The following is a 27866-nucleotide window of genomic DNA, read 5'->3' on the forward strand; positions in this document are numbered from 1 at the left end:
TCAACCTTTGCCTCTTCCCATATTTACTTAAAGGGGTGATGGTTAAGGAAAAAATCAGGAGAGTAAGGGATTATTAAAGATGTGGAAACAAAAAAAATTGAATAAAAGAAAATGGGGGATTGTAAGAGATGGGGGAGCAGTTTTGTTTCCAGAGTTGAAGGTGTCCCTCTTCTCCCTCCCCTCTCCCCCCAGCTTTAGCAGAATGTAAGTCAGGTGACTGATTGGAACTACTTCTAATCAGAGCTCTGATCTAGCAGAAACCAGACCTCAGGTAGGTCAGGTGAAAGGTCAGAGGCTTGTACGCATGCTTAAACAAGCCATTGGGGTGGGGCACATAACATAGGCAGTCAGGGGGTTGTATCTGGCCATTGAAGTACCTGGTGGGAGATTCGAAGGGAGAGTCTATAAAAGGATTGATGTCCATCTGAGTCCTTTGTGCTCTCCTGTACTCTGCTTAGGGGATGTACCCATTTATTCAGACCGAACGAATGTAAACTATAATTAAAGCACCCCTAACTTCTACCACTTGGGTGGCATCCTTTCTCATGAGAAAGAATAATAAATGCCTTTTCTGATTTCGGACTTGCACTCTGAACTCTTTATTGTGCCGTTGCACACAGAGAGATTCAATATCTTTGTCTGTTTCCTAATTTAAAACGACAACAACAACCATCTTATTTCAACGGGTTGGGTTGGAGTTTCTGTAATAGCATTTCTATCATCTCAGCTTTCTCCTCATTTGGTATGGATTTCAGTGGCTTGACCCAGGCTGCTCTCTGACCCCACACAGACAGATGAGTCAGAAAAGGTACCTGTGTCAGTGCCAGCTATTTCATTACTAAGATAAGAGTTTTTTAAAATGTTGTTTGGCAAAAAAAAAAAATGTTGTTTGATTCTTCTTGAAGAAAGCATTCATGATGTTCAGGTGTGCAACTTTGGAGTCAGTCAACAGGTTTTAGCTTCTTTCATTTCTTGATCCTGAACCATATCATCTCAGTAGAGTTTTGGTCATCCCTTTCCATGCCCATCAGACTACATAGTGATTTAAAAATTGAATTTAAAAAAGAACAAGTGTTGCCAGCTTGGAGGATAAATATACTCATAAAATTTCTCTATTTTTTCACCTTCCATGAGAGCTATAAATACATAAGCTGAAATTATCTTTATGGTGGCTTATCTGCTTATGTTCATAACGAGCACTGCAAGGCAAGATTACCAAATAGCTGGCCCATGAAACTGATTGCATTAGGTCCTTTAATTCCCTCTCTGAGAGGAACCTATGAGTGGTCTTTCCATTTAGCTGCAATATTTTTGTGTCTTCTGGTTTCTTTTATAATAAGATTATCATTTTTATTGTTAGACTGTGTTATGTCCTAATGTTGACAGGCTATTGTGTGGTGGAAAGAGCACTGGACTCAGAGTCTGCAAGACCTAGGTTCTAATCCTTTAATGGATATTTGATTAGCTGTGTAACCCTAGTGAAATCACTTCCCCTTTCTGAACCTCAGTTTCCTCACCCAGAAATGACAAATGAATGGCAGCCTCTTCCCAAACTGTTGTGAGTATTGAATGAGCTCATATATGCAAAGCACTTTGCAAGCTTTAAAATGCAGTTTAAATGGGAGCTATCGCTTTAGGTATCACTTAAAAAGCCAACATTTCTTTCTCCATTCTGCCCCATTGTATGGTAAGGTTTTGATCAAATTTGTTTCAAATAGTGCAACCCTAGGGTCTATTTTTCAAGAGGCTTATGGTGATGGTACTCATCTATTAAATTTACATGTACAATTTACTTTTACTTCAGGGCATTGATCTAGCAAATTAACAATCTGACATCAAGGAATTTGTCTATTCCAGGAATTAATTGGTATAAAACCTTATGACTCATATCTATCTGATGCCTGCCACTCTAAAATGTCCATTAGCCCCTTCAAATAAGATAGCTATTAAAATGATGTGTTTATTATGCTTTTGTCCTATTTAAAAGTAAAGTTAAATTATTCAGTCTGTATTCCATTGTATTTATTTGTGCCCTATATTTCTATAATTCATATGTCTAAAAGTGGAATATGAATACTCATCTCCAATGCCATTCTATTTCTTCATGAATAGTTAACGTAGAACACGTTAAGAAACTGTATTTAATGACTCGCTGTGGCCATAACAACTCATCCCTTTGTGACCAATTTTGTTGTTGTTGAGTCATTTTAGTCATGTCCAACTCAATGTGACCCCATTTGGGGTTTTCTTGGCAAAGACAATGGAGTGGTTTGCCATATCTTTCTCTAGCTCATTTTACAGATAAGGAAACTGAGGCAAACAGAGTTAAGTGACTTACCCAGGCTCACACAGTTGGCAAGCATCTGAGGCCAGATTTGACCTCAGGTCTTCCTGATTCCAGGCCTGGCGGTCTATCTACTATTCCCTATAGCTGTCCTTAATTAAATATACATATTACCTTTTGGGGCCAATAACCCAACTTCTATTTGACTCTAAGGTTGGATCCTCAAAAAATGGCTAGCTACCTCAGTTTGCAGAGGTAGCCTGTGAGGCCATTATTTAAAAAAATAATAATTTTTATTATTTTCTATTCTAAAGCTGAACAATACCAACAGACATAAGCACGTTCATAAACAGAGAATGATTATTGCACATGAAACCACAAATGTCTAGTATGTAGTGTTCTTTTTTTAAGATATATAATAAATTTAATACATTAATTTCAAAGCTGTCTTGATAGTCTATGTCTCCTGCTAAATTTCCTTTTCTGTGCATCAGGGCCATTTTTCTAAACTACAATTCACAAGCCCCATTGTTATGCTTCTCAATAATAATTAGCTAATAGATATGTTTGGCTCTTAGCAGAGGCATTTATTAGGATGAGGTTGTAAAAAGAGTAACTACGGAACTTGCCTTTTCACAAAAAATTAGAGTGTACTCTACCACAAATACACGTAGCATCTTTGCAAAGAGTGGATACAAATTTAGAATAAACATAAGGCACATCACAACTACAGGGCCTGGAAGTTCTTTCATGCAGTCTTCTCTGTAGACCAACTCTCAACTGCTGGGACTAGGTCTCTCTTGAATCTTAGTTCTCTTCTTTGCTGCCAGTGTTTACATTTTTTGAAGCTGTTGCTCCACTCCACTGAATGTCTTGCCATCTGTATTTTTTCCAGAATGTGTGTCTCTCCTCTCTAAAATGGAGCTCAAATTGATTCTCCAACTGAAGGACTAGATGTCTCCACCTGAGGAAATAAACCTGCTGCTAGACTTTGGGGTTGTATGCCCTGACACTGGTACATGCTGTTTGTTAGTGCAATATGAACATACATAACCTGAACCAATACCAATAGCCCAAACACCACAATACAATAACATACACCAATACCTCCCAATCACTCCTGGTCTCTGCTGCCAGCAGCTGTGGTGTCGAATTGGCCGAATGCTCCAGAAAGTGAAAAGAAAAACAGAAAACAAGGGCCAGGCGGAAGAGTAAAGAACAGGTCTGTTTATTTAACTGAGGGACAGGACTTATATACCTTTTAGGCAAGCAGAATCAACAAATCCACATGCAAGGCATTTGCATATTGCATGCTTTTGTTCCCCTTTTGCCATAAACAATATTGTGTTAATAGCCCACAAGTGGTATTTAGTACGCATGTGCCATGGGGGTTTTGGAGAGAGCACACATATATGAGGCTTGAAGAGCCTTCATCCTGAGCAGCACGTGCATGCCGAGGGAGAAATGGAGAGCCCACGTGTGGAGTTATCGGCCCATGAGCAAGAACAGGCCTCTGGCTTGTATCTTATCCCAGAATGGACTTTCTCAGAGCTGGCCCTCTACAGGTCTCTTCCCCACAAACACCATAATTTGATACCTTATGTTTTCTTCCAATCAAGTAATACATCCTCTGATACAGCCACTCTAATAATCGTTAATTATAATAGGTAGTGTAACTATCCCTAAAAAGGGTCGATTGGAAGAGAGAAAAAGTAAAGGGAAATCAGCCCTCTGGAGATGGGGAAATGAAAGGACTGGGAAAATACCTGGTACCTAACACATCAGCAGTTCCCTTCTATAAAACCTAGAGAGATGATCTCCATTTTAATGGACAAGTCAGGAGGTGCATGATGTATTTTATGGAAGGTACTTATCCCAGTAGTAAGAGTACTGGACTGAAAAAACAAAACAAAACAGAACCAAGCCTTCGAGCCAGGAGGTGGGCCTACTCTGCCACAGCCTAACTTCCATTTATTTTTCTTAAATTTATTCTTTTAAAGAATACATTTTCTGAATTTAACATTATTTCTTGTAAACACCTATGGTCAACTCTGTCCTTATATTGTTAAGCATCACTTTGTTTGGCTCATGAGAGTACAATGGAAGCCATGCAGGAGAGAGGCAACTTCCCTGATGCCAGGCCATGAGCTCAAACCTCAACCCATTGTTCCTATGAATACCTAGACAAAATGAAACAAGAGCTTCATTCATAAAACTCTGTAGGAAATAATTAGAGAATAAAAAGCTAAGAAGAGAAAGTATTAAGTCTTACCCACTAAAAGGCTCTGAAAACTACAATGACCCAAACAACAAGAAATCACTGAAAACATAGGGCACATAGCACTCCATGAATGTTTGTTGAATAATAATGACTGAATGAATCTGTGAGACAGCAAGAAACATCAGAACAAAGTAAAAGATTGAAAAAAATGAAGAAAATGTAAGATACCTGATATGAAAATGAATTGAGCCATAAAAACAGGTCAAGGAGAGATTATTTAAAAATCACTTGATTACCTGAAACCATGATTAAGAAAAAAAAAAGCCTGGGCATCATATTTTGAGAAATCATAGATAAAAACTATCCAGATCTATTAAAACCAGAAGACAGAGCAAAGACAGAAAAAATTCACCTCTAACTTCCTGAAAGGTATCTCAAAAGGAAAGGTTCCAGGATTGTCACAGCCCAAAACCAGGGCTCCCACATCAAAGAAAGAATTCTGTAAGCATTCAGAATGACACAGTTCAAATCCCAAAGAACAAGTCAGGATCACAAAAAACCTGACAGCTCTTAGGATAAATGAGAAGATCTTGGAATACAATGTTCTGAAAGGTAAAAATATAAACTAAGAAAAATTTACCATGCAAAGCTGAGTATCATCCTACAGGGGGAGAAATGGATGTGTAATAGATAACTTTTGAGCATTTTTGGTGGAAAGACCAGCTGAACAGGAACTTTGAAACATAAACCAAAAGCCAAGAGAAGCCTGGAATTTATCTGAACAATTGAAATTGTATGAAAATATAGTGCTAATTTGACAGAAGCAGGTATCTCTTCAGAAAAAGGATTAACAGAGTTAAGTAAGAAAAAAGGGGGGCGGGGCCTCTGCTCTTAGAAGATGAAGATGGGAAAGAGAAGGGAGGGTAAAAAGAGGAAGAAGGGGGTGGGATTTGCTATTTCTCATAATTGGGATGGGTGAAAAGAACACAGAAACATGGAAGAAGGGAGGTGTGAGCATCAGTTGAACCTCACTCTTATCTGAAACGGACAAAGGAGGGTTGAATACATAGAAGCACAAAGAGTTTGGTGTAGACAGGGATGTGCTGGCAGATGTTTAATAACTGATTCTCTGAAAAAAAAAAGTATGCATGGCACACAAGTTTAATTTGTACTATTATAATTTCTTCCATCACTTTCTTAAGTTTAAACAATGAACAAAACAAATCAAGCCCTGATTTGTAGCATTTGTCCATTTCTGAGGTATAAAGGCCCACACGAGAAATTTAACAATCCACTGTGAGCCAATTTGAGTTGGCTCCTGCACACCCCTAGATATCAAAATATATCAAATTCACAAGTGAAATAATCAGGGATTAGGAAAGGGAAGCTAAGGAGGATAAATGTCAGAGCGATTAGCTACAAACAGAACAATTTCCTACTACTGTTGGAGAGATTAAAAAGTGGAGAGGGGGAAAAAGAGAAAAGAAGTAGAATCTAAGGGAGTTAAATTGCCTCTTAGGTAAGACAGGAATGGTTGAACAAATCTTATGACTGTAACGGAGCATTATTGCCGGTAAGAAGGGGAAAAGACGATTTCAGATGTAATGGGCTAGTCCATGTCCAGATCACTTAAGACAGTGTTCCCTATGTGAAAGATTCTGGCAAACTTGCTTCTGGGATGGCACACATGTGGATGTTCATTTTTCCATTGATTCTGTAGCTGGAACATTCAAACTTTAAAACCACCTGACTGAACAACGTTGGGGCTTTTTCCTGCATTTATATCTGAAGGTGAAGGACTCCTTTACTCACAACACAAACTAAAATGTTGTCAGCCAAGAGGGCCCAGGGGCTACGTCCTTCCCTTCCTTACTATTTAGGTCATATGGGACTGATGGTGGGTCTAAGGTTGGGGACTTTTCCTTTCTTATTGGCCACTACAGATGGGAGTCTTCAGTCTGACCCAGGAGCTCAAGTCATGGGAATCTGGGAGTTCAGGGATATAGGCTGGGGGTTACAGACAACCCAGCAGGGAAACACTTAAGGGCAAGGGGCCAGGGACCAAGCCCAGTGGGGCTTTCAGACTTGAACAAGGTGGGATTAATCCATGAAGGAACTGAGCCTCTGCATCACTTGGTACTTACCATACTCTACGTTCCCTGCCAGCTCCCATTTAAGTGCTGTCTTACCCCTTTCAGAAAATAAGCCCCTTGAAGGCAGGCAGGGACTGCCTTGCTTGTCTGTATTTGTATACGCATTGCTAAGCATAGTGCCTGATACATAGGAAGCACTTATCATTTCTTTATTCTGGGTTAATAATGACCATATAAAGTACTACAATGGAGAAAATGATATATAGTACTGCTCTATGATGTGCTATTAAATTCTAATAGCTACCACATGTATTGAATAAATAGTCCTTTATTTTTTAATAGGAACAAGTAAAAAGTGCTGTCTCAGCAAAAGAAACAGGAAAATAACCAAAAACAAGTGTTAACCAAAATATTCAAACATAACACTTAAGTTCACAGGTGATTTGTGCAATTTCCCCCATGGAAACTACTATCAGGCAAAACATTAACTACTGCCTTACCTCTCCATTATTGAAGAATCTCTGCTACTCCCAACCTGGGACACTTTAAAAAAAAAATTTAATCAGAACTGGCCGTTATTTGTGACTTTTCAGAAAAAAATAAGAAAAATATTTGAGAACCCCACATTTCTTGCAACTGCAGAATTTATATTTATTTATAGTAACAATTATGATGCTTAGTTCCAATTAAAATAACTCCTTTAGGAGGAAATTCAACTCATTTAAAAAAAAAGTTTTATTTTTCTTTAAAATCAACCTCCTTTGAGCACTTTAAAAAAATCTTTAAAAGGTTCCATATGCACCAAAATATTTATAGCAGCACTTTTTGTGATAGTGAAGACCTGGAAAAAGGAGGTGTCCACTGATTTAGGAAGAGCTAAACAAAATGTGGTACATGAATGTAATTTGGTATTACTGTGGTGCAAGAAACAACAAGCATGATGAATACAGGGTAGCGTGGACAGACTTACATGAACTGATATCAGCCAGACTGAGCAGGCAGAGCCAGGAAAACAATGCACACGAGTTAAGTGAAAAGAACAACTTCTAACATCACAAATGGAACTGAACACTGAAAAATTATAAGGAACAAGCTTGGTTTCAGAGATGGGACCTGACAACTCCACAGGTGGGGAAAGGTGTTCCATAGAATGGCAAACTATTTCAACGTGTTGATCAGTTTTACTGATTTGTTTTCTTCTTTAAAAAAATTATTCACTAAAAGAAATGGCTCTGATGTGGGGGAGGAGAAGAAAGAGAGGGACACAGGCAGAAATCTAGGTAATCAATAAAGGTCTATTTTTAAAATTTTTTAAGTATTTTGGTATTTGTATATGTGTGTGTATTTCTGTGTTTTTACAGTTAATTTGCTTTGTAAAAAGTGAGCAGGATTCTTGTACACTAACATGGTGCCAAAATAGTACAGTTAATGTTAGTTTTTTTCCTCAAAATGATGAGCATACTCACTTTTTAGGTGTATTTTTTAACCAAAAATCATATAGATGAGTACAAAAAATAAACACCAACAATCAGACCAGCATTTTTTAGCACATGGTCTTCCTCAGTTTTACAGTAATTCCTGTAAAGATAGCACGTCAGCATAGTGGAGATGATCAAACTTGATACAACTTCAATCATACTAATTTTCAATTATTAGTTTATAAAAAGGAACATAATTAAACCAAGTTATTTTTAATGTTACAATCCAGCTTCATGAATTGGATAACTGTTAGAATAAACATTTTCATAATTTTATAATGATCAAGCTTCATTTTTGATACTCAGATATTTTGAGCCTTTTAGTGAAAAAGGTGTATGGAATTCACTGGTCATATTTTTTTTTTTGCAAGGGGGAAGGCAGGGCAATTGGGGTTAAGTGACTTGCCCAAAGTCACACAGCTAGTAAATGTGTCAAGTGTCTGAGGCTGGATTTGAACTCAGGTCCTCCTGACTCCAGGGCCGATGCTCTACTCACTGCGCCACCTAGCTGCCCCGCACTGGTCATATTTTAAATAAATTTATATATGATCGTTTATTAGGGTAATAAGTGATAAATACAAAAGTAATAAGTGAATTTACATTTCCCTACAAATTAAACTAGTACCTCACTCGTATTGCTACTTAGCCATTTATTCCTCATGTAATTTTCTGATAAAAGGCTATATGCTAAGTTAAATTACACTAAAATACACTAAGAATCATACTCTAGACACTCTTCTAAATGTGCTTTGTGACTTTTCAAAATTATTAAAATTCCAATAGTAATTTGCTGTACATGTGACAAAAAAAAGAATCTTATGTGAAAAATCATCACCAAAAAACAGAAATTTTCAATACTTGAAACTATAAAACCACACCACAGAATTTTTTAAAGCCTAATTGAATATTTCTTTTCAGTTTAATATAAGGAGCACATTTTGGCTGCCAAATGTGACAAGTCTCTGCCCAAGCGATTATGACACCTTATTTTACTAACAAAGTAGGGCAAAAATACGACAAAGGCATTAGTCCAGCTGGCAGAGCCTATTAGGGCTCTCAAAGAGATCCAAGAGAGAAGATGGGGAAATGTGGAACTGCTAACTCAGGCTACATACAAGCTCAAGAGAGAAAATACAGGGCTCATACCTGCCTTTTTAAAACCAGGGATAAAGGAAAATGCTTGTCTGCCTCTTTCAATTCATAAACTATCATAAAAGCAATGCTAAAAAAAAAAAAAAGACATCTCTGTAGCTGCAAGGGGATATCTATATCTAGTCCTTATATGGAAACTAGTGGTGTTTAGTATTGAAAATGTAAAAAGCTGACTTTTTTAAAAGTCTTGGATTTAAAGGATCAGGTATCAAAGACAAAAAAAAAAGTGAACACATATTTATAAGGCCAAGAGCAATTCCACAAATAAGTGGTAAAAGTTCTCAAAAGAATTACAACTATTAACCACCACGTGAATGACTACTTCAAATCACTAACCATATGAGAAATGGAAATCAAAGCAATTCCCAGGTTTTACAAACCCAACAAATTGGCAAAGAGGGCAACTGGTGAGCATGGTTATATTGGAGGGGTTATGTGAAGATTGAAACTAATAAACTTGGTGGAACTGTAAAAAAGTCTAACTAGTCATTCTGGAAAGCAATTTGGAATTATGCTAAAAAAAAATGAGAATGTTCACACTGCTTTGATGGAGAGATTCTATTGCTGGCTGTGTACCCCAAGAAGGTCAAAGACAGAAAGGTCTTCTATACATAAACACATTTTTAGCAGCTCTTTTTGTAGTATGACTGGTCCAGCACTCCATCCACCATGCTGCCTGGTTGCAGCAAGTGTGGAAAAGAAAACTAAAATTCTTTAAGTTACCTTAGCAATGTGACAGTCTGACAATTTAAATTATGAATATGTCTAAGATTTGGGTACAATTTACAAACCAAGGTCCAATTCATTTGGTAGCTCAAGTCCTGGTGAGAAGAGGGGTCCTCTGTATGAGGGTCTGCTATTTGGGCTGCCAGAGTCCAAGGTGAATTGCTTTGCTCCTATTTCTGCCAGCATAACTGTTTTCCTCTCCTCTCTAGGCCCTGTTTAAACATTCTATAAACAAAGCACATCTACGTGTTTTCAATTTTGTTACAGTGTTCCTTCAACTTTATTTTCAAGAGATTTTTAATCAGTAACAAATGGAACTGTTTCAAGTTAATGTGTCGATACATATTTAAGCTAAGGATCTAATATACAATATCACCCTGCTGGGTTTAATCTCAAAGCAAACTAAAATACTAGAAGGCATGAAAAAATTCATTTCCTGAACAAATCTTTCCTCGCTGACCTAATAAAAGTATCCCAACAACAGGGCGGTTTTGTGGTTTTTGTTTACTGTGAATGCTGGACATCAGTTGCACACCATGTATATCTATACAAGCACATTATTGGTGTCATTCAATAACAAGTCAATGTCCAACACTGAGCCTCCCCAGCTAGAAGTGGCCTCAATCCTGGAACCTCCTGTGCTCAGATGACATCTTATTATTTGAGCAGCTGTATCATTTCCCCTTCCTAGGTTTTAAGTGCCTTATGGGTGAAAGTTGTTGTGTTGTGCATCCCTACTGCCCGAGTGCTTTTAAACATGATGCTGAAAAAATATTCAATTTCTTTACTTCTACAAATTAATTATAAACAGCAGCCAGCTTAACCAGAGGTTGCCAAATGTTCACAGCATAAAACAAAACAACGTAAAAACTACTTCCCCTTTTAAAGTATATTTTACCAGATTAGTCATGAAAGAATCACGAGAGAGAAGGTTCTGTTCTTCAATATTTAAGATTACACTGGCTACTTTCATATAGGCAAATTCCTTTGGAAGATGCCACTGGTGATTATAATCTATGCAAAACATCATGGCTGACATTTCAAATGTGAAATTTTATTAACAAATCGCCTTGGCATATTATAATCATTTATATAACAAATAACTAATTCATGACAACATTAGTTATTATGTGGCTCTGATATTGTCAAGTCTTATCTTAAAAAATGCTTTTTGAACATCCAAATTATTTAAGTGTCTATAGGCTAAAAGTTACAACCCATATATTCATATACTTTGTAACGGCCTTCTAATGGATCAGGAGAACAATGCAATCATGTCATTGGCTAAACTTTAAGCTTTTAAAATCAAAATACTAAAGATAAAAATACATTTCACATTAAGAACTATTTTTCCTTTATTCAAGTAAATCATTTGAAATAAAATACATCATGCTGGACCAGCCCAGCAACAGCATAATCTGCTAGCATGACAACTGGCATGCTGGATTCAATGTTGCCTTCTTCTGTCTAGGATGAGCGTCTTTCCCAGTGATTCTTCAGGATGTGGCATCCACCAACATCAGCAGCAGGGCAAAAATACTGGCAATCCTAGAGGCTTACAGGACATCGTTCACATATCCTTCATAGGCTAACCGCCTTAAAAAGAAAGCATTCAGCTCTTATTCTGATAATCATAAAACCCCACTCACTATACAGTTTATATTACAAAATTAACAAGGTCATAAATTAGTAAACATTTTTTAGATAAAATCAACTCACTAAAGAAAACCAAATATGGCTAGGGAAAACAGAAAGAGCACCTTATGAAATTTAATTTCAAAAGGATTAAAAATCAGTATCAGAAGATATTCTCTTTCCTATCTTTACCTTTTAAAGGTATTAACATTATCTCTGAAGAGACATAATGACTTAAAATATAAGGTATGCAAAGTGCCTTGTCAGTGGATCTACGTGTACAGGTGTTGGAAATTGCAAAGGCACTCAAAAGGAATTCACTTAACTTATGCAATACAGCAGGGGCTGCTCAGAAAACATTGGTTTGCCAAGAGCAGCTTCTGTGACAGTAAGTGGAAATAAGGTGACAAACACCTTGTTTGGCATAAGTGAACTGTGACATCTTTCCTCACTAATTATAAAGTGCTTTCTTAATTGGTCTTTCCATTAGCATCATGATTTGCTTCTGTCAAAGGCACTAATATCTTTGACGTTTTCTTTGAAACAGATCAGATGTTTAAAAAAATTAATGTTTTAATTTTATTAAAAATTAAAGGGGGAGAAAAGGAAAAGAATGTTAGTTACTAAGTTTTATTATTTTTTTCTTAGCAACAAAGGAAAACTACTTGAATAACATTGTGCTTTCTTTTTATTTTTGAAATTATGTCATTAAATATACACAAAATTAAGTGTGACCCTTCTCTACAAGTCTTTATTGTGAGACACTCATAACAAAGCCCCATATCCCCTCAGATTTAGTGTAAGAAAAGTTAACAAGGCTTCGGAATGCTTCCTTTCCCCCAATGAAGTCAATAAATTAAAAAACTTAACTTTCACTTTATAAAAAATATGTTTTCATCTTCTTATAAATCTTGAAATGCTTACAAAAGCCAGAAAATACAGTTAAAAGTGTTATTTTTAAACACAAAGATCCACCCTTTAAAACATAGTTATGGTCACAAAAGTAAGTTAAAATGGCATCTCCATAATCTAAATTTCTCCTCTCAGCCAATTCCAAATTAAATTACTGCATGTTAAAGCCAAAAAGAGACTTCCAGCCACAAGGTCCTACTCATAATTGAAAGTTGTACTTTGTTCCACTTAAGGCATCTGTCCCAAATCTGCCCCAATAGCAAAGTGTCTACTGTCACATCTCAGCTGAATGGGTGAATGACAATACATGGGAGACATGAAGAGCTCTCACAGAGCCACCGCACTGAAGTCTGAAACATGCATTGGTCAGTAAACTAGATATCAATTCAAGAAAAAGGAGAGGCTCTTTTTAGAACCAATTTTCTGACCTGAAATATACTTTTACATTGAAAAGGCAAGGAAAGGAAGACCACACAGAGAGGTCTTAGCTTTGCAACAATTTGGCATTTTTGTATGAACAATTTTCTTATTTGAAAGTGTACTTATACTCCTGTGTATTGATTATCATAACATTTACATTAAAATTAAAACTACTCCCCCCTTCCTAGTATGTCCTGTAGTGAATTTCATCAATTGTTCCTCCTGCATTTCCAAGATGCCGGTCCTTCATCCTGAAGTTTTTTAAATTTTGGACCAAGAAAGAACCACCAACCGAATCCAATAATAACACAGATAACAGACTCCACATAATAACCATCCAATGCAGTAACACAAGAGCCACCGAGTTTTTTGCAAAGCTGTAAAAACAAAAACATTAAGGAGAATTTGTTGTCAAGTATTTAAATAATCAAAATATATTGCAAAGTTTAAATTCTGTATAATTTGTCTACTTCTAGAATATTTCAAATGATTTAATTACAAACCATCTTCATGAAAGACTTAAAACCTTTTCTACATGTTTTCTCCCTTGTAAAATCAGTCACTTTGCATTAAAAACTTTTTTTAAAAATTAAAGCATCACTTTTCAAAGTCTGTAGGTATTTTCAACAAATGTACTCTTTCTAGACTATTTTCATCAGCAATGCTATGCCATATCGAGAAGGAAAATATGCTTTTAGCCCCTACAATTACTTTAGGAGTCAGTCATTAATATTTCAGAACCTGTAATTAGCCTTTCTCTCCCCACTAGAACTTGTAGGCTCTGTGACAACAGAAATTGTCATTTTGTCACAGGCCTGGACTATAGCAGGTGCTTAATTAATGCTTCTTGTTTAATTCAATCTATATCGTGCATACACTAGGCACCTATGGAGTACAGAACACTGTTAGAGTGATGTAGCAGAGGCGATGAGGAGTTAAAGACAGGGCAATGCTAGAAGATAAAGTGAATGATAATTTAATTCTGGGCAACATCAAGCCAAGAACTCTACTCACCTCAGATGTTTCAGGAGTCCAACAAGTCTGGTCTGACACTCCCGAGCACTCCTTCACTGTGAGAGGATCCACTAGCCAAAGAGCCACTGTTGAGGGCCAGTTCCCTCCCAGATTGGACACAGTATTTAAAAGGGTCATGTATGTGCCTCCAATAAGTGGATCACTAACTTTGGCATTGAAAGCCATTATAGAAACGTACATGCTGTACAATGTGATCTGCAGAGAGAAAATCAAACAAATCAAAGCAAGGAACTAGAAAGGTTTAGCCTGTCAAGGAAATCTTTCTTGGGAGGGTGGCGGAGGGATGATGGAACAGATTACTGACTTCAAGAGTTATGTGATACATATAAAAGGAATTAGCATTTTCCCGTGTTGTTCAAAAGGGAAAAACCAGCAGCAATAGTGGAAGTCACAGGTAGATAAATGTTGTTCGATATAAAGAGAAATTATTAACAGTGACAGTCGACAATAGAATTGACTATCTTAGAAAAGTAGTGAGCTGCCCCCAAGTGTTCAGGTTGGGGCAGGGCAATTTTGTGTTAGGGATGTAGTAACAGGAATTCCTAGTTGTGTAGGAGCATGGTTTTAGGATATAGGATACAGTTTATGTTTTTCTAAAATTAGATTCTAAATTCTAAAGACATTAAATGTTGAAAAAAATCAAATTTGCTTTCCAGTCATAATTCTAAAGCAAAATCTGTAGTTCCAAATGACCTGTACTAGTAATGAAAAAAGTTAATCCTAAAGTGGCAAAAGTCAAGTCAAATTATTTGTACATTGATCAATACTTTAAAGGCTTATCTCTGATAAGTGGTATGCTTACGTGATTAGTAAGGAATACAAACTAATTTTGACATTAGCCTAGGAAAAACATGGAAAGAAAGATAAGTTGATTTTATAACCGCTTAAGCAAACAGTATAGTTCAAAAGGAAATATTTTTAATGATAAAATTCCTCTTTAAAATTAGCACACAGCTGACAATGTTACAGAAACTGCTAAGTCAAACACTTATTAATTGAGCACCCATTAAACACTCTGTACTGGGCTAGAGATTTCATGTCATATACAAATCAATAGGGACAGCTAGGTGGCGCAAAGAGTACAGCACCAGCCCTGGAGTCAAGAGAACCTGAGTTCAAATCCGGACTCAGACACCTGACACATGTACTAGCTGTGTGACCTTGGGCAAGTCACTTAACCCTAACTGCCCTGCCAAAAAACAAAAACAAATCAATAAAAAAATGTTCTACCATTAAGAAGCTATAGTTAGTTGGAAACTGTAATCTATAAAGTTCTCAACAGAGGCATGTAAATTTTAGGTCAACCAGCTGCCATGGCATTATTTGGGGGCAGGAGGGATAACTGGGCAAACTTTTAAACAGGCAGAAGCCCCAAAGTGTTCAAACCAGATCAACAGCTAAATCTCCTAGCTTCTCACCATGCTTCCTAGGACCAAAGACTGGAGCTAGGAAGGGTCCTTCTAGCTACCCAAACCTCTCAATTTACAGAGAGGGGAGGGAAGGGAAGTGACTTGCCTGAGGCCACACAGGGAAGTGCCAGAGGCATAATCTGAACTCAGGATCTCTGACCCCATAGTCAGGGATTTTTCCATTGTTACCGTTCTCGGCTCAAACTGAGCCGCTTTCCTAAATATAACAATTCCCTCAGACCAAGCAGTTTAAGTGAAATTTAAGCCAAGCAATGATCAGCAAATTTTCCAAGTTATAACAAACTGCTCAAAATCAGGAGATCCTACAAATGCGTTCCTAACAGAAAAGTATTCACTACCGAAGGTGTAGTTTGCAAAGTCTGTCTGACTGCCACACATACACATACACACACACACACACACACACACACACACACTTCAGCAGAGAAAGTTCTGCTACAGTCAAGCTGGCAACCGAGACCTCCAAAAGCAGTGGAGTCAGGAATTGTCCCCATTCCTTCAGCCATCCTGACTGAAGGGACATCTTCAGTAAAGAAGAATGGCTGAGCTTGAGGAAGAAATGCCTGAAATCTAAAAAGAAGTCTATAGATGGAGAGGGACTGAGTATAAGGCGACCTTGTTTTAGAATTATCTGCCATGTAACAACAGGTTTAGTAAATAATACCTTTCCATAGAGTAGGTTCACTAATATTTATAAACTAGACAGATACAGCTCCAAGATTTCCTGTGACCCTAGGTGGGGGCTTTTGGCATACAGAGCTGAATACATACATGTGGAGCATAAAATGATGGACTCTCTGGGGCTTGGTCTTCTAATGAAGACACATTCTGACCTCAGGCCACCTTGTGGCTTACTGTTTAGATTGTTTAGATTCACTGAGCTATCAATCACTGGTTTTGTAACTGAATGAGTACTATGGCTAATAATTCTTATATTTAAAGTCCTTTTCTTAAAGATTGTCTAGATTGGATTTTTATTACTTGTTATTGCGTCACATGTTCGTGTTCCCCCATACCCAAGCAAATATTGCAGTACAAAGGCTCCCAGCTGAAATGTCTCCTCTCATCCAACCTATTCAGTGAAGGCCTGATCAGGGCCCCGAAAAAGCACCCCTTCTGTCTCAGGTCCTCCTATTTCATAACCTCACGCCATTCTGAAAAACTGTTAGGAGAAAAAGGCCTTCCTAATGACTAATCCTGTCTAATCCCTCCTGCTTTTTGAAATAATAACTAAAAGTAGGACAAATCTGGGAAACTGCATCTTCACTATACACGGAAGAGGTCGCAAAGATCACGAGGATGCCCCCTCAGCAGACAATCACTACTTCTTTTTACCTGATGTAAGGCGTAACTCAGAAGCACTATAACATAGTAATAGATTGGAAATCCTCCTTGATGTTCGACTTTTGGAGTCCACCAGACCATCAAAGCATATTGCAAGCCAAGTAATAATCTGCATAGAAAGAAAGAATTAGAAGTTGCTTTCATGTGCACCTATAATGACAGGATCCTCCATCTAAAATGTGCTTAAGAACAATAAGATAAAACCATTCAAAGAAACAAAACTGAATTTGACTTTCAAACATTTTTATGCTTGGACATGTAACTCAATGTGGAAGATACTGGAATGAACTGTCTCTCCTCCATTTTCTTTCCCACTTACCTGTAGGGCATGGCTTTATAAAACACATTTAGTGGCTGTGGGCCTGCAGTATACTTGCTGATGATCAGAGGCAAGATGATCTGTAGGGGAACCATGGGAACTGCCAAGAGGGCTAAGTGCTCTTTGGGCACACCCTCTTCTACCAATTTCAGACCTGTTACAGCATCTGCTGCTGAAAAGCCAATCTGTAACATAAAAACAAAGGGAGAGTTCAACTTTTGCTCTGTGATGTCTTTCACCAAAGCAAAACCAGACAATCAATCAAGTGTTTTTAAAGCTGGAAATGACTTAAGAGATCATGAATACAACTACCTTGTTTTGAGGACAAGGAAACTGAGGCCCAGGCAGATAAAGCAATTGTCCAAAGGGTTGTACTTCTAGCTGGTAGGGTCAGAGCCAGGACTAGAACATGAGTATTTTTGCTTAAAGTCTATGCTCATCTGACAATGCCATCCTTCTTCCTCTCTTTTGAACCCAAATTACTTACTTCATTATAAACCTATGTCCACCTCAAGACCAAGTAAGACATTACTGCCTCCATCTTATAAGTTAAAAACACTCAAGTCAAAGAAAGGGGACTTGCCACATGGTCCTGCAGTATTTCTAATGAAACCAAGAGTAAATTTCAGCACTTCTACTGTACTCTATTAGTTGTAGATCAAATTCTATTCCTTTGAATTTCTATGACAAAAGCACTAAAATGTACTCTACTTACTTTTTAATAGTCATAAACTCTATTTTCCCTACTGCCTGAAAAATTAAAGACATTTCTCCCTTTATAACTAATCTCTAAATAACTAGGAAACTCCAAGAATCTTTCAATATTTTCCAGAATGAGGGAAAATATGGGAGGATGGCGATCACAAATCTCGGACAGGACTTTCGAGTTCATCTAGTGTAGATTTTCATGTAATAGACAGGAAACCAAGGCCCAGAGAGGTTCCCTGTCAGGTAGTACAGCCAAGACCTGAAAGCCAGGCCTGTAGCTCTAAACCCAGTGTTCTTTATATTCTATTGCTCTAAAAAAACAGTATGCTATGTTTTTTTTTTTAACGATAGGCGTTAAAGTAAAAAAAAAATCTATTATTAAAGAAAGGTAAGCTTATATAGGTTTATATATGGAATTCCACTGATATTGTTATTCTTTTGTAAGTTACTTATATACATTTAACACTAGCAAAAGTTATACCACACAGAAAATTAATTCATTATAATTTTTCCCTATGTGAATCCAAAAGGTAGTTGAAAAATTGCTTACATGTTAGTTTAAAATTTTCTAATTAAATTCTAATTTGAGAATGTGGGACTTTTTAATTAATATATTCTAAACTCTCCAATATTCAGCACACACTGAGAAAATAGTTGTATTCTTCTTAACCAGATGATGTTTATCAGTTACATTAGTGCAGACATTTTCATTTTTATTATGGCATTTCTTTTTAAGCTTTTATTGACATAATTAAATACAATTACTTTAAATTAATTAGAATTAAATTAATGGGTTTTTATTACCAATATTAACAGTATTTGTATGGTGCTTATTTGGGGCCCTATGTCATGTCACAGATTCTGAAAATACATCTTCTGTTACCCTCTAGAAGAGGCATTTACCATCAGATATTCTTATTGCTAAGTCCTAACCCAAGTAAAGGGGAAGGAAACGTAAATGCTATAAAAAAGGATGGAGAAGTACAGCTAACTAGATAAAAATCATGAAAGCAGAGTAAACCCTGGGAGCCAGAGGCCCCGAGGTCATGGCTTTGCTGATCTCTCCCTTTATGGCCTGGAAAGAGCTCCTCACCTCTGGACACAACCACAAAGGCCCCTCCCAAATCTCAACATATGATCCTTTGATCATAATCATGAACAAAGATTGCAAAGTAAGAGAAAAGCAGGAGGTAAAGAAGTCATCAGGATGGTAGAAAAGCTGAGTACAGAGAAAATGAGTAAGTCCAAAAGTATAAGATTGCCTATCAATTAGAACTACAAATGAATTAATTCATAGTACTTATTAAAAGACAATACTGAAAATACTACTTAATTTGAATTCGAAAATTTATGCCATGATGACCAACTATTTTGATGTAGGGTTTATATTACTTGTTACACTTAAATTCTGTCAAGTTTTATTTTTCCTTTTAAAAGACTTAAAATTTGTAAATTTCACCTATAGCATTAAAATTAGGAGAGAGGGGGCAGCTAGGTGGCACAGTGAGTAGAGCACCAGTCCTGGATTCAGGAGGACCTCAGTTCAAATCCGGCCTCAGACCCTTGACACAGGTACTAGCTGTGTGACCTTGGGCAAGTCAATTAACCCCAACTGCCCTACCCCCCCCACCAAAAAAAAAGACTAGAAGGGGGCAGAGACTGACAAACATATGTGGTCTAATCCTTTGTGGTCCTATGTGGTCTAATCTAGTCCCTTCTTTAATATTAATTAAGCTTATATTAAAATACTTAAAAATAGATTTACATATACCGAATTCATCTTTGAAATAAATACAAATGTAAGACAGTAGCAATAACAGAATTATATGAATGTGTGTTTCAGAGATGTACTTACCTTTGCAGTTAAAATCATGAGGCAGAAAGTCATAACTGCTGGCATCTTTATAATTGTAAATAGCAGCTTGTAAGTATCTGTGATCCCTTTTGTTTCTTCTTTTGATGGTATTACTTCTGTGTTTTCTTTTTTTAGAAGGGCAACTAATGTTGTTGTTATCAAAAATATGGTCCCCCAGAAAAATAGAAAATCTAAAATGAAAAATAAACTCTTTAAACCATAATTCACCTCAGAATGGGCATATGAGAATTGAGTGTAGGATGCTTCTTTTTGTTTGAGAAAGTGAACGAAAGAAGACACAAATTTTATCATACATTGGTCTTTGTGGTTCTCCACTGAACTATAGCAACATTAATGTGACATATGAATAATTTTAGGGGAATGCTCTGATTTATGGTTTTGAAATTCATGTACATTTTTTAATCTCTTCAACTATGGTGGTACAGGAAAAAGTTATTTAAGTCTAAAAAAAGTTATTTAAGTCTAAAAAAAGGCAGATCACTATCAATAGACTACAACAAATACATGTAGGAACAGATAAATTAGTAATTTGGCTGAGGCACAGTCACTCTCCTGAAAAGGAAAGACAGAGGGAGGCAATGGAAAGACAGCAACGTTGAGAAACTGAGATCAGCCACCTGGGCCAATAACAAGAATGTGAATCAGTGAACAAAGAGAAAGAAGTTGTTAAACACTAGAGAGGTCTCTACTATCTGAGAAAGGTAGAGAATACTAGGAAAGTGGCCTCTGTCACAGTGTGACTACACAGAGAGCCGAGACTTGTTCTGTTTGAAGGCCAGACCTGGCTTTTGTCTTTTAGAATTAACATTCAGTGAGAATCTCTACCTCTGGCATTCGGCTGTCCTTGCCCAAAATCACTTTAGAACAAGCTTCAGAAGAGATCTCAACTGATAATCCAGTGAAGGAGGCTGAAGTAGAGGACAACATACAAGGCAATCTAAGCCTGAAACAGACCACTGCTCATAATGTAGGGAAGAGTTGAGAGAACGCAGCCCCTTGTGTGAGGTAGTGAGAGAATGAAGTGTGAAGGCTTCACAGGGAATATCTATGTATGTATGTGTGTGTGTATATATGTATATATATATATATATATATATATATATATATATATGTACATATATATATACACACATATATATACACACACACATACACACATATATATATACACATATATATGTATGTATGTGTGTGTATTTATATCTAAAATATTTGAGAATCAATATTTAGAGAAAAGGGAAATGGGATAAATTTGAGTCTGTGGGAATCTGATTATTTAGCCTTTAGGAATGTCTTTCTTCCCGTCCTTCTTTAGATTTATAGATGTCACCTCAGCTGTGAATGGAATACAAGATTGTGAAAGCTTCCCTATGAATAACTCAGGCAAGGCAATATTCAAATACAGATAGTACAAATTTAGTTAGGGTGTGAACCTCACCAGGCCTAAGTTTCCTTTCCTGTAAATCATATGATTTCAGGGAAACCAGATGATATTCCCCTCTCCCCCTCCCCTAGCCTACTTACAAACTGCCATCTTAGCATTAAAATTTCCCTATAAGGTAATTCTGTAATTTCTGTGCTTGTATTGAGTAAAAACTTATTCCTGGTTAGATTGTGAGGCCACTCGTCTCCGCAAATGGGGACGGGGGTCCAGCCTTTGAGGTGGGATTTCTTAGAATTGTTTGTACAAGGGTATATATCTCCCTGCTTGTCTTCTCTTCCTCACCTCTCTTCACTGCTATCTCCACCCTGGTAGTGAGAGATGCTCAATTCTCACAAGACTTGATCAAATAAAGCTTCTGGTTTTTTTTTCCTGCCTTGAGAAACTGAGACACCTGTTTTTTTTTTAACTTGAGTCAGTGGTCTTTTGACCCACACACCCTGAATTCTTTGCTAAATTGAGTGAGATGTGCAGCTCTGCCCATAGGTTGGTTTGGTTGGACTTCCTTTCCCCCTTCTCTTTCTTAATCACTGTTAAGGGGATAGTCCAGTGGGAGGGGAGGGATATACTGGGGAATGAAGAGGATATAGAAGCAATAACTACTGATAAAAATAGGATTAAAAATTACTTAAGAATTAGTTTGTGAGCCATAAGAAAAATCTGCCGTTCCTTATTCTCTAATTGGGATTAGCCAGTAGTATAATAATCAGTATTAGGCTGGTTAATTCCTTGTAATATTCAAGAGACTTGGCTCTAAGCAACTTCTAGCTTCTTCCAAATGAAATCCATCCTGAAAGGATGAAGACTTGCCAACATGGTAGACATTCAAGAAGGCAACAGAGAAGGTTTAACAAGGCTAAGGTGTATGAGATGGGGCACACAGGGCAGGGCAGGCAACACAGTCGAGGGTCACCTTTTCTTCTACATTAGCAATCCTTACAAAACTCTTCCCTGGAACAGCACTTAGGAAATTAAATGAGTAAATAAAGATGACCTACATTTCACCTTTAACTTCTATGTTTTTTCAATTCCCTCTCTCACTGACTTAATTTGCCCTCCCTACTTATGAACAACAATAATAACAAGCATGTGTGTGGGGTCTTAAGGCTTAAAAACCACTTTCCTCCCAATTTCTTTGTGAGGTAGAGAGTGAAAGTATTATTAGTACTTCCATTTTGCAGATTAGGAAGCTTACGTTAAGAAGTAAAGGTCAAAGAGCTGGCAATCCTAATACCAGCTGACACGTCTGCAATAACACAGTAAGGTTGGCAGAATGTTTTATGTCAATTGTCTGATCTGATGCTCACAAAGTATCCTCCTCCAGGGGACAGGCTAGGGAGGATGAGTCATACAACTAAGAAGCTATCAAAGGCAGGTTTGGAGCTCAGATGTCCAACACCTTCTGCCCTCTCAGCTACCTCCAGCAGTCCTGGAGTCCTGGAAATTCAGGGGTGGAAAAAGTACCAAGTTGAGAGTCAGGTGCCTTAGAATTCCAACTGCCCCTGTGTGACCCCAGCAGGTCATTTACATGCCTCACTCTCTCAGGTCCTACTTGGTGCAATGAGAGGGTTAGATCAGATCATCTCTCATTCTACAAGCCAATGATCTCAGACTCCTGTGGCCACTAGGCTGTTGTCTCAGAAGCCCATCCATGGCAGGCCTGGGTCCCACCCCCAAGGCTGTTTCTCAGCTCTCAAAGTCCAGAAGGATGTTCAGGATTGCTCCTCCCCTTTCCCTATAACCACCTCTAGTAGCAGTGAGGAGGGTGGGGGTGGTGAAGTTCTAGGTCATGGGCTTCTGCCTTGTTTTCTCTCCCAAATAGTCTCAAGAATACCAAGCACTGTAGTACTACCATCTTACAGGTTAAATATTGCGGATCAGCTTAAAGCTCTAACTGCCATTTACATTTTTTACAATGAAAAAATGAGTTCTGGGTTTCAAACAATAAACTTTTCAAATGGCCTCTGTTTCTTGCTTGTACAAACAAATTTTCCTTAATAATTTATGCTACATCACATTAAAAATGACAGCATCAAAAGCAAGCATATATTGGGGGACAGGGGGAGGAGGACACTTAGATCCGAAAGGGAGGAAGTAAATGTGTGTGTGCAGATTCTTCTAAGCAATCCTGGTAAGGTGGGGGTGGGGAGACTGGAGGTCAAGTAGCATCATTGACCAGCCTGGGATGCATATGGGTGCAGCAGCTGGTAATCCACATTGACCGTTTCATTCTCCTCCAGTGGAGAGAGAAGTGATTAGTGCAACATTCTGATCTCTGGGAGAACTGGTGTGGACTCTGCTGCAGCAAGCTCAGGCATCTACTGTGGAGACGAAGATCCCTGGGAATCCTGGGTCCCTTTCCTCTCTGGAAGTTCCTCAAGGCTCTCTGAAGGGGACCCTGGCCTCATCTGAACTCTGAAGAACACATGCCTGATGTTCCCTGGAGGTAAATGATCTCCACCAAACATAGAAACACAAATGAACAAGGATGAATCGCTTCCACTCAAACATGGGGAGATGATCCATGTATGTCCTGTGAACCACATCATCATCAGGAGTCACAGAGGAGTCTAATTAGACAAGGCCTGGGAATGGGAATATCTTGATTATATTAAGAGAAAAAGGAGAAAGAGAGGGAAGAGGGATATAGAAGGCAAGGGAGACAAAGCAGGAGAGGAGGGTGGTTAACACTTGAACCTCACTCCCATCAAAACTAGTGAAAGAAGTTTGGAAAAACACATAGAGCTGGGTATAGAAATACATTTAACTCAACAGGAGAGTAGGATAGAAAGGGGAGGAAGGGGAATTAAGGAGAAAGTAAATTAAGGGCGGGATTAGTCCTAAGCAAAAGAAACTTTAAAGACACACAAAAATATTTACAGCTTTTTCGAGGTGGCAAAGAATGGGAATCTGAGGTGCATAAATTGGGGGAAAGGCTGAACAAATGATGGTAAGTGACTGTGATGGAATACTACTGTTCTATATGAAATGACCAAGGGGATGGTTTCAGTGAAACCTGGCAAGATTTGTATGAACAGAGTGAAGTGAACAGAACCAGGAGAATTATACAATGACAACAGTATGGTAGACAAACAACTTCAAAAAAACTAGAACACTGATCAGCAAAATGACTAACTATGACTAATGGTGAAACATGCTACCCATTTCTTGGTACAGAAGTGAAAGATTCAGAGTACGGAATAAGAAAAAGGTTTTTTGGACACAGACAATGTGGAAATTTGTTTCACTTACGTGTTTGTAACAACGGTGGTTTTTATTCTTTCTCAGTGGGAGGTTAGGGTTGAGGAGAGTTGGGGTGGGAGAGAAAGAAGGCAGATTTTTGCTGATTGAAAAAATTAAATAATTTTTAAAAATCTTATGGAGGATGATGATGGAAGATCATAGGCAATACTGCTTCATAAAGCAGTGAGAAACAGTGGAGGGAAAAAACAAGCTTAAAGATAGCTTGGTGAGAGACCTGTAGTCCATTCAGCCAGAGATGAAAATAGAAGGCAAGGAACAAACAAAAAAGGGAAAGACCTGTAAAAATTTCTAAAAAAGGGGCAGCTAGGTGGCACAGTGAGTAGATCACCAGCCCTGGAGTCAGGGGGACCTGGGTTCAGATCTGGCCTCAGACACTTGACACACTAGCTGTGTGACCTTGGGCAAGTCACTTAACCCCAATTGCCCTGCCTTCCCCCTTCCAAAAGAGAAAAGAGAAAAAAAATTTCTAGAAAAAACTCCAACCAATGAAAATGGAGCTGCCATATTTGGACCCTAAGATCCCAATCCCTGATATGCTTCACCCAGAAGCAAAAAGGGCAGTTAAGAAAAAGTTCAGAATCCTTTAAGATCTTCTAGTTCATCCATCCTCCTCACTGTGAATAGCATAGAGATGAAGCACAGATGATAGCATAGAGAGGAGGTTTTAGCTGCAAGGCAGACAAAGCAAGGACCGTTGGACTTTATGGTGTAGCAGCAAAGCAGGTGGTAATGAATCTTCTTTAACGTTATTGCCCTTGATTTTGCTAAACTGTGCCAAGGACTTTGGTGGAGGTCTTTTCTGGGTCTTTGGTAGAAGTGGCTGATGAAGAAACTGAGACCCAAAGGACTAGAGGCAGGAGATGAACTTTCTACTGTACCTTTGGAAAAGCATTCACTTCCTGGCTGGCAAACTGATAACCATGAAATTCCTGATTGGATGTGGGTAGTCTTTCCTTCTTCACATCAAGACTTCCTATATCAAGGGCAGAATCCCAGATTAGGGGGCAGGAATCCTGGGTTTCAGTCCTCGTTCTGCCACAGGTGATCTCTACATTTTTTCCATCTCCCTTCTTCCTGTCATCCTCTTTGCCACCCCTTCTCCTATTTCTTCCCCCATCTGCCATTACCAAGTTCAGGGTTGGGAACCTTGAAGGTGCCAGAAGCCTGGTTCCCGGATAACAAATATTTTACCGTTCCTAAACATAGTAATCCTATATGTTCTCTACTTACTCAGATGAGCTTCTCATCTGAGGTGAAAATCGATGTGTACTGACTAGGGGCTGTCTTTGAATAAAAGTTACTTTGCAAGATACACTCAGATTTTAAAACTTTTCTTTTAGTATTCTGATTTTCCTCATAATATTTCAAAGCACTATCTACTGATAATCTTTCCTGGAATACAGAAAAGCCAGTTACAGTCAGCAGCAAGGAGTCCTGCAGGAGAAACTGGAAGTAGCATGTGTCCAACAGGTAAAAGCACAACTACCCCTCAATTATCACTTCCACCTGGGCTGGGTGTAGACACACCAGAGCCCAAGACCTGCAGTGCCCCCCAGACTGCCCCCCCCAACAACTCTCAATGTGAAGGGACTTGCTCTCTCTGCTACCACCACCAACCAACTTGTGGGCCGCCCATGGACGGGTAAACCAAAGAGCTCCAGGAATAGCAATACCAACCCCCTCTACCCCATCTCCAAGCCTACCAAGCCCACAACCAGCCTGTCCTCTTGAAGCTACTGTCCAGGGGCAGAAGGTGCTGCAGCCCTTTCTTCAGCAGCCACTTCTACCAAAGACCCAGAAAAGACCTCCACCAAAGTCCTTGGCACAGTTTAGCAAAATCAAGGGCAATAACGTTAAAGAAGATTCATTACCACCTGCTTTGCTGCTGCACCATAAAGTCCGATGGTCCTTGCTTTGTCTGCCTTGCAGCTAAAACCTCCTCTCTGTGCTCTCTCCCTAGTGCAGCGTGAGCTCCCTGGCAGCAAGGAACTGGCCTATTTGTATCCTCGGTTTTGTTTCGTGTTTTAAACCCGTATTACTGTTCCTGTTATTGTTATATTTCTAATTTTTCTTTTATTGTGATTTCTGGGGAACCACTGTATAAGAAATGTGATTAATTAGAAAAATCATACCTAGAGGATGATGTAATTGTAGTCTTATAAATTCAACTTCACTTTTGACTGAACCAAGCGGTTAGAGAACGTGGTCATGACAGAAACTTAAGTATTTAATTGTGCATATTGTGCTTTAAAGTGAATTTAAAGTGCTCTGCATAGTTTAAGTGCTTAAGAATTACCTTTCATTTCATTCCTTCATTTTCTCCACCGCGAGAAATAGAAGCTGTTTTTGCTTTTGTTACGGGAAACACTACTTCGCTCTCCAACACCTTGTACAAGGGTCTGGTTTACGTGGCTTGGATTAGGAATGAAAAGGGGGGGGTACCTGAGAGTGTCACGATGCCTCGGGGCTGGGGCTGAAAGCGCAGGTACTTGTTGCAGAAATCCGCAGACTCCAGGGCCAGGAACAGCACGTTGCCCAGGAAGTAGCCGGCAGTCTGGCCCACCGAGTTGCAGGTGGACGCGTAGCCCACGTTCTCGCGGGACAGCATGGTCAGCGCCCAGCCGTCCACAGCTATGTCCTGCGTGGCGGCCAAAAACTCGAAGAGAAAGAAGGTGAGTGTGAGCGCCACGACGTCGGGGCTGCGGCCCTCGGCGCAGTCCAGCATGCGCTCCACCTGCGTGGACAGGTAGATCATGAAAAGCCCCAGGATGTACTGCGTGGGCACGAGCCACGACTTGCGGCGGCCGAAGCTCTTGAAGTAGACGGCGTCCACGAGCGGGGCCCAGAGCAGCTTGAGGCTGAAGGGCCAGAAGACGAAGCTGAAGAAGGCCTGGTCCGTGTAGCTCACGTTCTTGCTCTGCAGGATCAGCGGGATGCTGCCGGCCAGCCCCAGCGGGATGCCCTGGAGCACGTACAAGAAGAGCAGCAGCAGGATGCTGCTCAGCTCGGCCCGGTAGCCCCGCGAGGGTCCGACGCCCGCGGCTCGCAGCAGGGCCTCCGTGTCCCCCTCGCCCCCGACGCCGTCGGCAGGCTGCTCGTCGTCCCAGGCACCCGGCGGCAGCGGCCCGCTCTTCAAGTCCAGATAATGGTTGACTGGGCCGGGCCGCCGCTGCCGGCTGCTGTCTTTGTGGGAGACGGTGGGGGACATGGCCGGGCCGGACCGCGGGGCCCCCGGCTCAGGGTGGGAGGCGGCGTGGGCCCTTCCGGTCGCGGTCCCGAGGGCCCAGGCTCGCGGCCGGGGGGCGCCTAGGCAGGGCCCGGGCCGGCGGCCCGGGCGGGGCTGCCGCGCCGGGTCCCGGGTTGGACGAGGGGGCCGTGGTGCTGCGCGGGGCGGAGGCGAACTTGCTGCGGCCGGACCGAGTCGGAGGCCTGAGGAGGCGGCTGCGGACCCGGATCGGAAAGCCGACCCAGTTCCTCAACTGCTCCGCCAGCCCCGGTGGCCGACGGGCTCTATCTCTCTCTCTCTCT

General features: G+C 39.4%; 1 protein-coding gene across 1 annotated transcript; it reads right to left on the minus strand.

Moving 5' to 3' along the window:
- Positions 1 to 10992: 10992 nt before the first annotated feature.
- On the minus strand, positions 10993 to 27860 carry SLC33A1 (solute carrier family 33 member 1). Its single transcript, XM_036754641.1, has 6 exons — positions 26781 to 27860; positions 19613 to 19803; positions 17050 to 17234; positions 16722 to 16839; positions 13936 to 14151; positions 10993 to 13298 (listed from the first exon to the last, which is right to left on the minus strand). The coding sequence occupies exons 1-6, from the start codon at positions 27544 to 27546 to the stop codon at positions 13131 to 13133; spliced, it is 1644 nt and encodes a 547-aa protein (XP_036610536.1). The 5' UTR covers positions 27547 to 27860; the 3' UTR covers positions 10993 to 13130.
- Between the last annotated feature and the right edge of the window lie 6 nt (positions 27861 to 27866).

The sequence above is a fragment of the Trichosurus vulpecula genome, chromosome 4 (assembly GCF_011100635.1).
Source record: "Trichosurus vulpecula isolate mTriVul1 chromosome 4, mTriVul1.pri, whole genome shotgun sequence".
Lineage (NCBI taxonomy): Eukaryota > Metazoa > Chordata > Mammalia > Diprotodontia > Phalangeridae > Trichosurus > Trichosurus vulpecula.

What these genes read in the sequence shown, in the direction of transcription:
- SLC33A1 (XM_036754641.1), bottom strand. Translation starts at nt 27,546, where the DNA reads ATGTCCCCCACCGTCTCCCACAAAGACAGCAGCCGGCAGCGGCGGCCC. An exon ending in TATAAAGCCATGCCCTACAG is followed by an intron (nt 16,840 to 17,049) that starts GTAAGTGGGAAA and finishes CTTTCTATGCAG; the next exon opens with ATTATTACTTGGCTTGCAAT. An exon ending in TGAGTTACGCCTTACATCAG is followed by an intron (nt 14,152 to 16,721) that starts GTAAAAAGAAGT and finishes TTCTCTCTGCAG; the next exon opens with ATCACATTGTACAGCATGTA.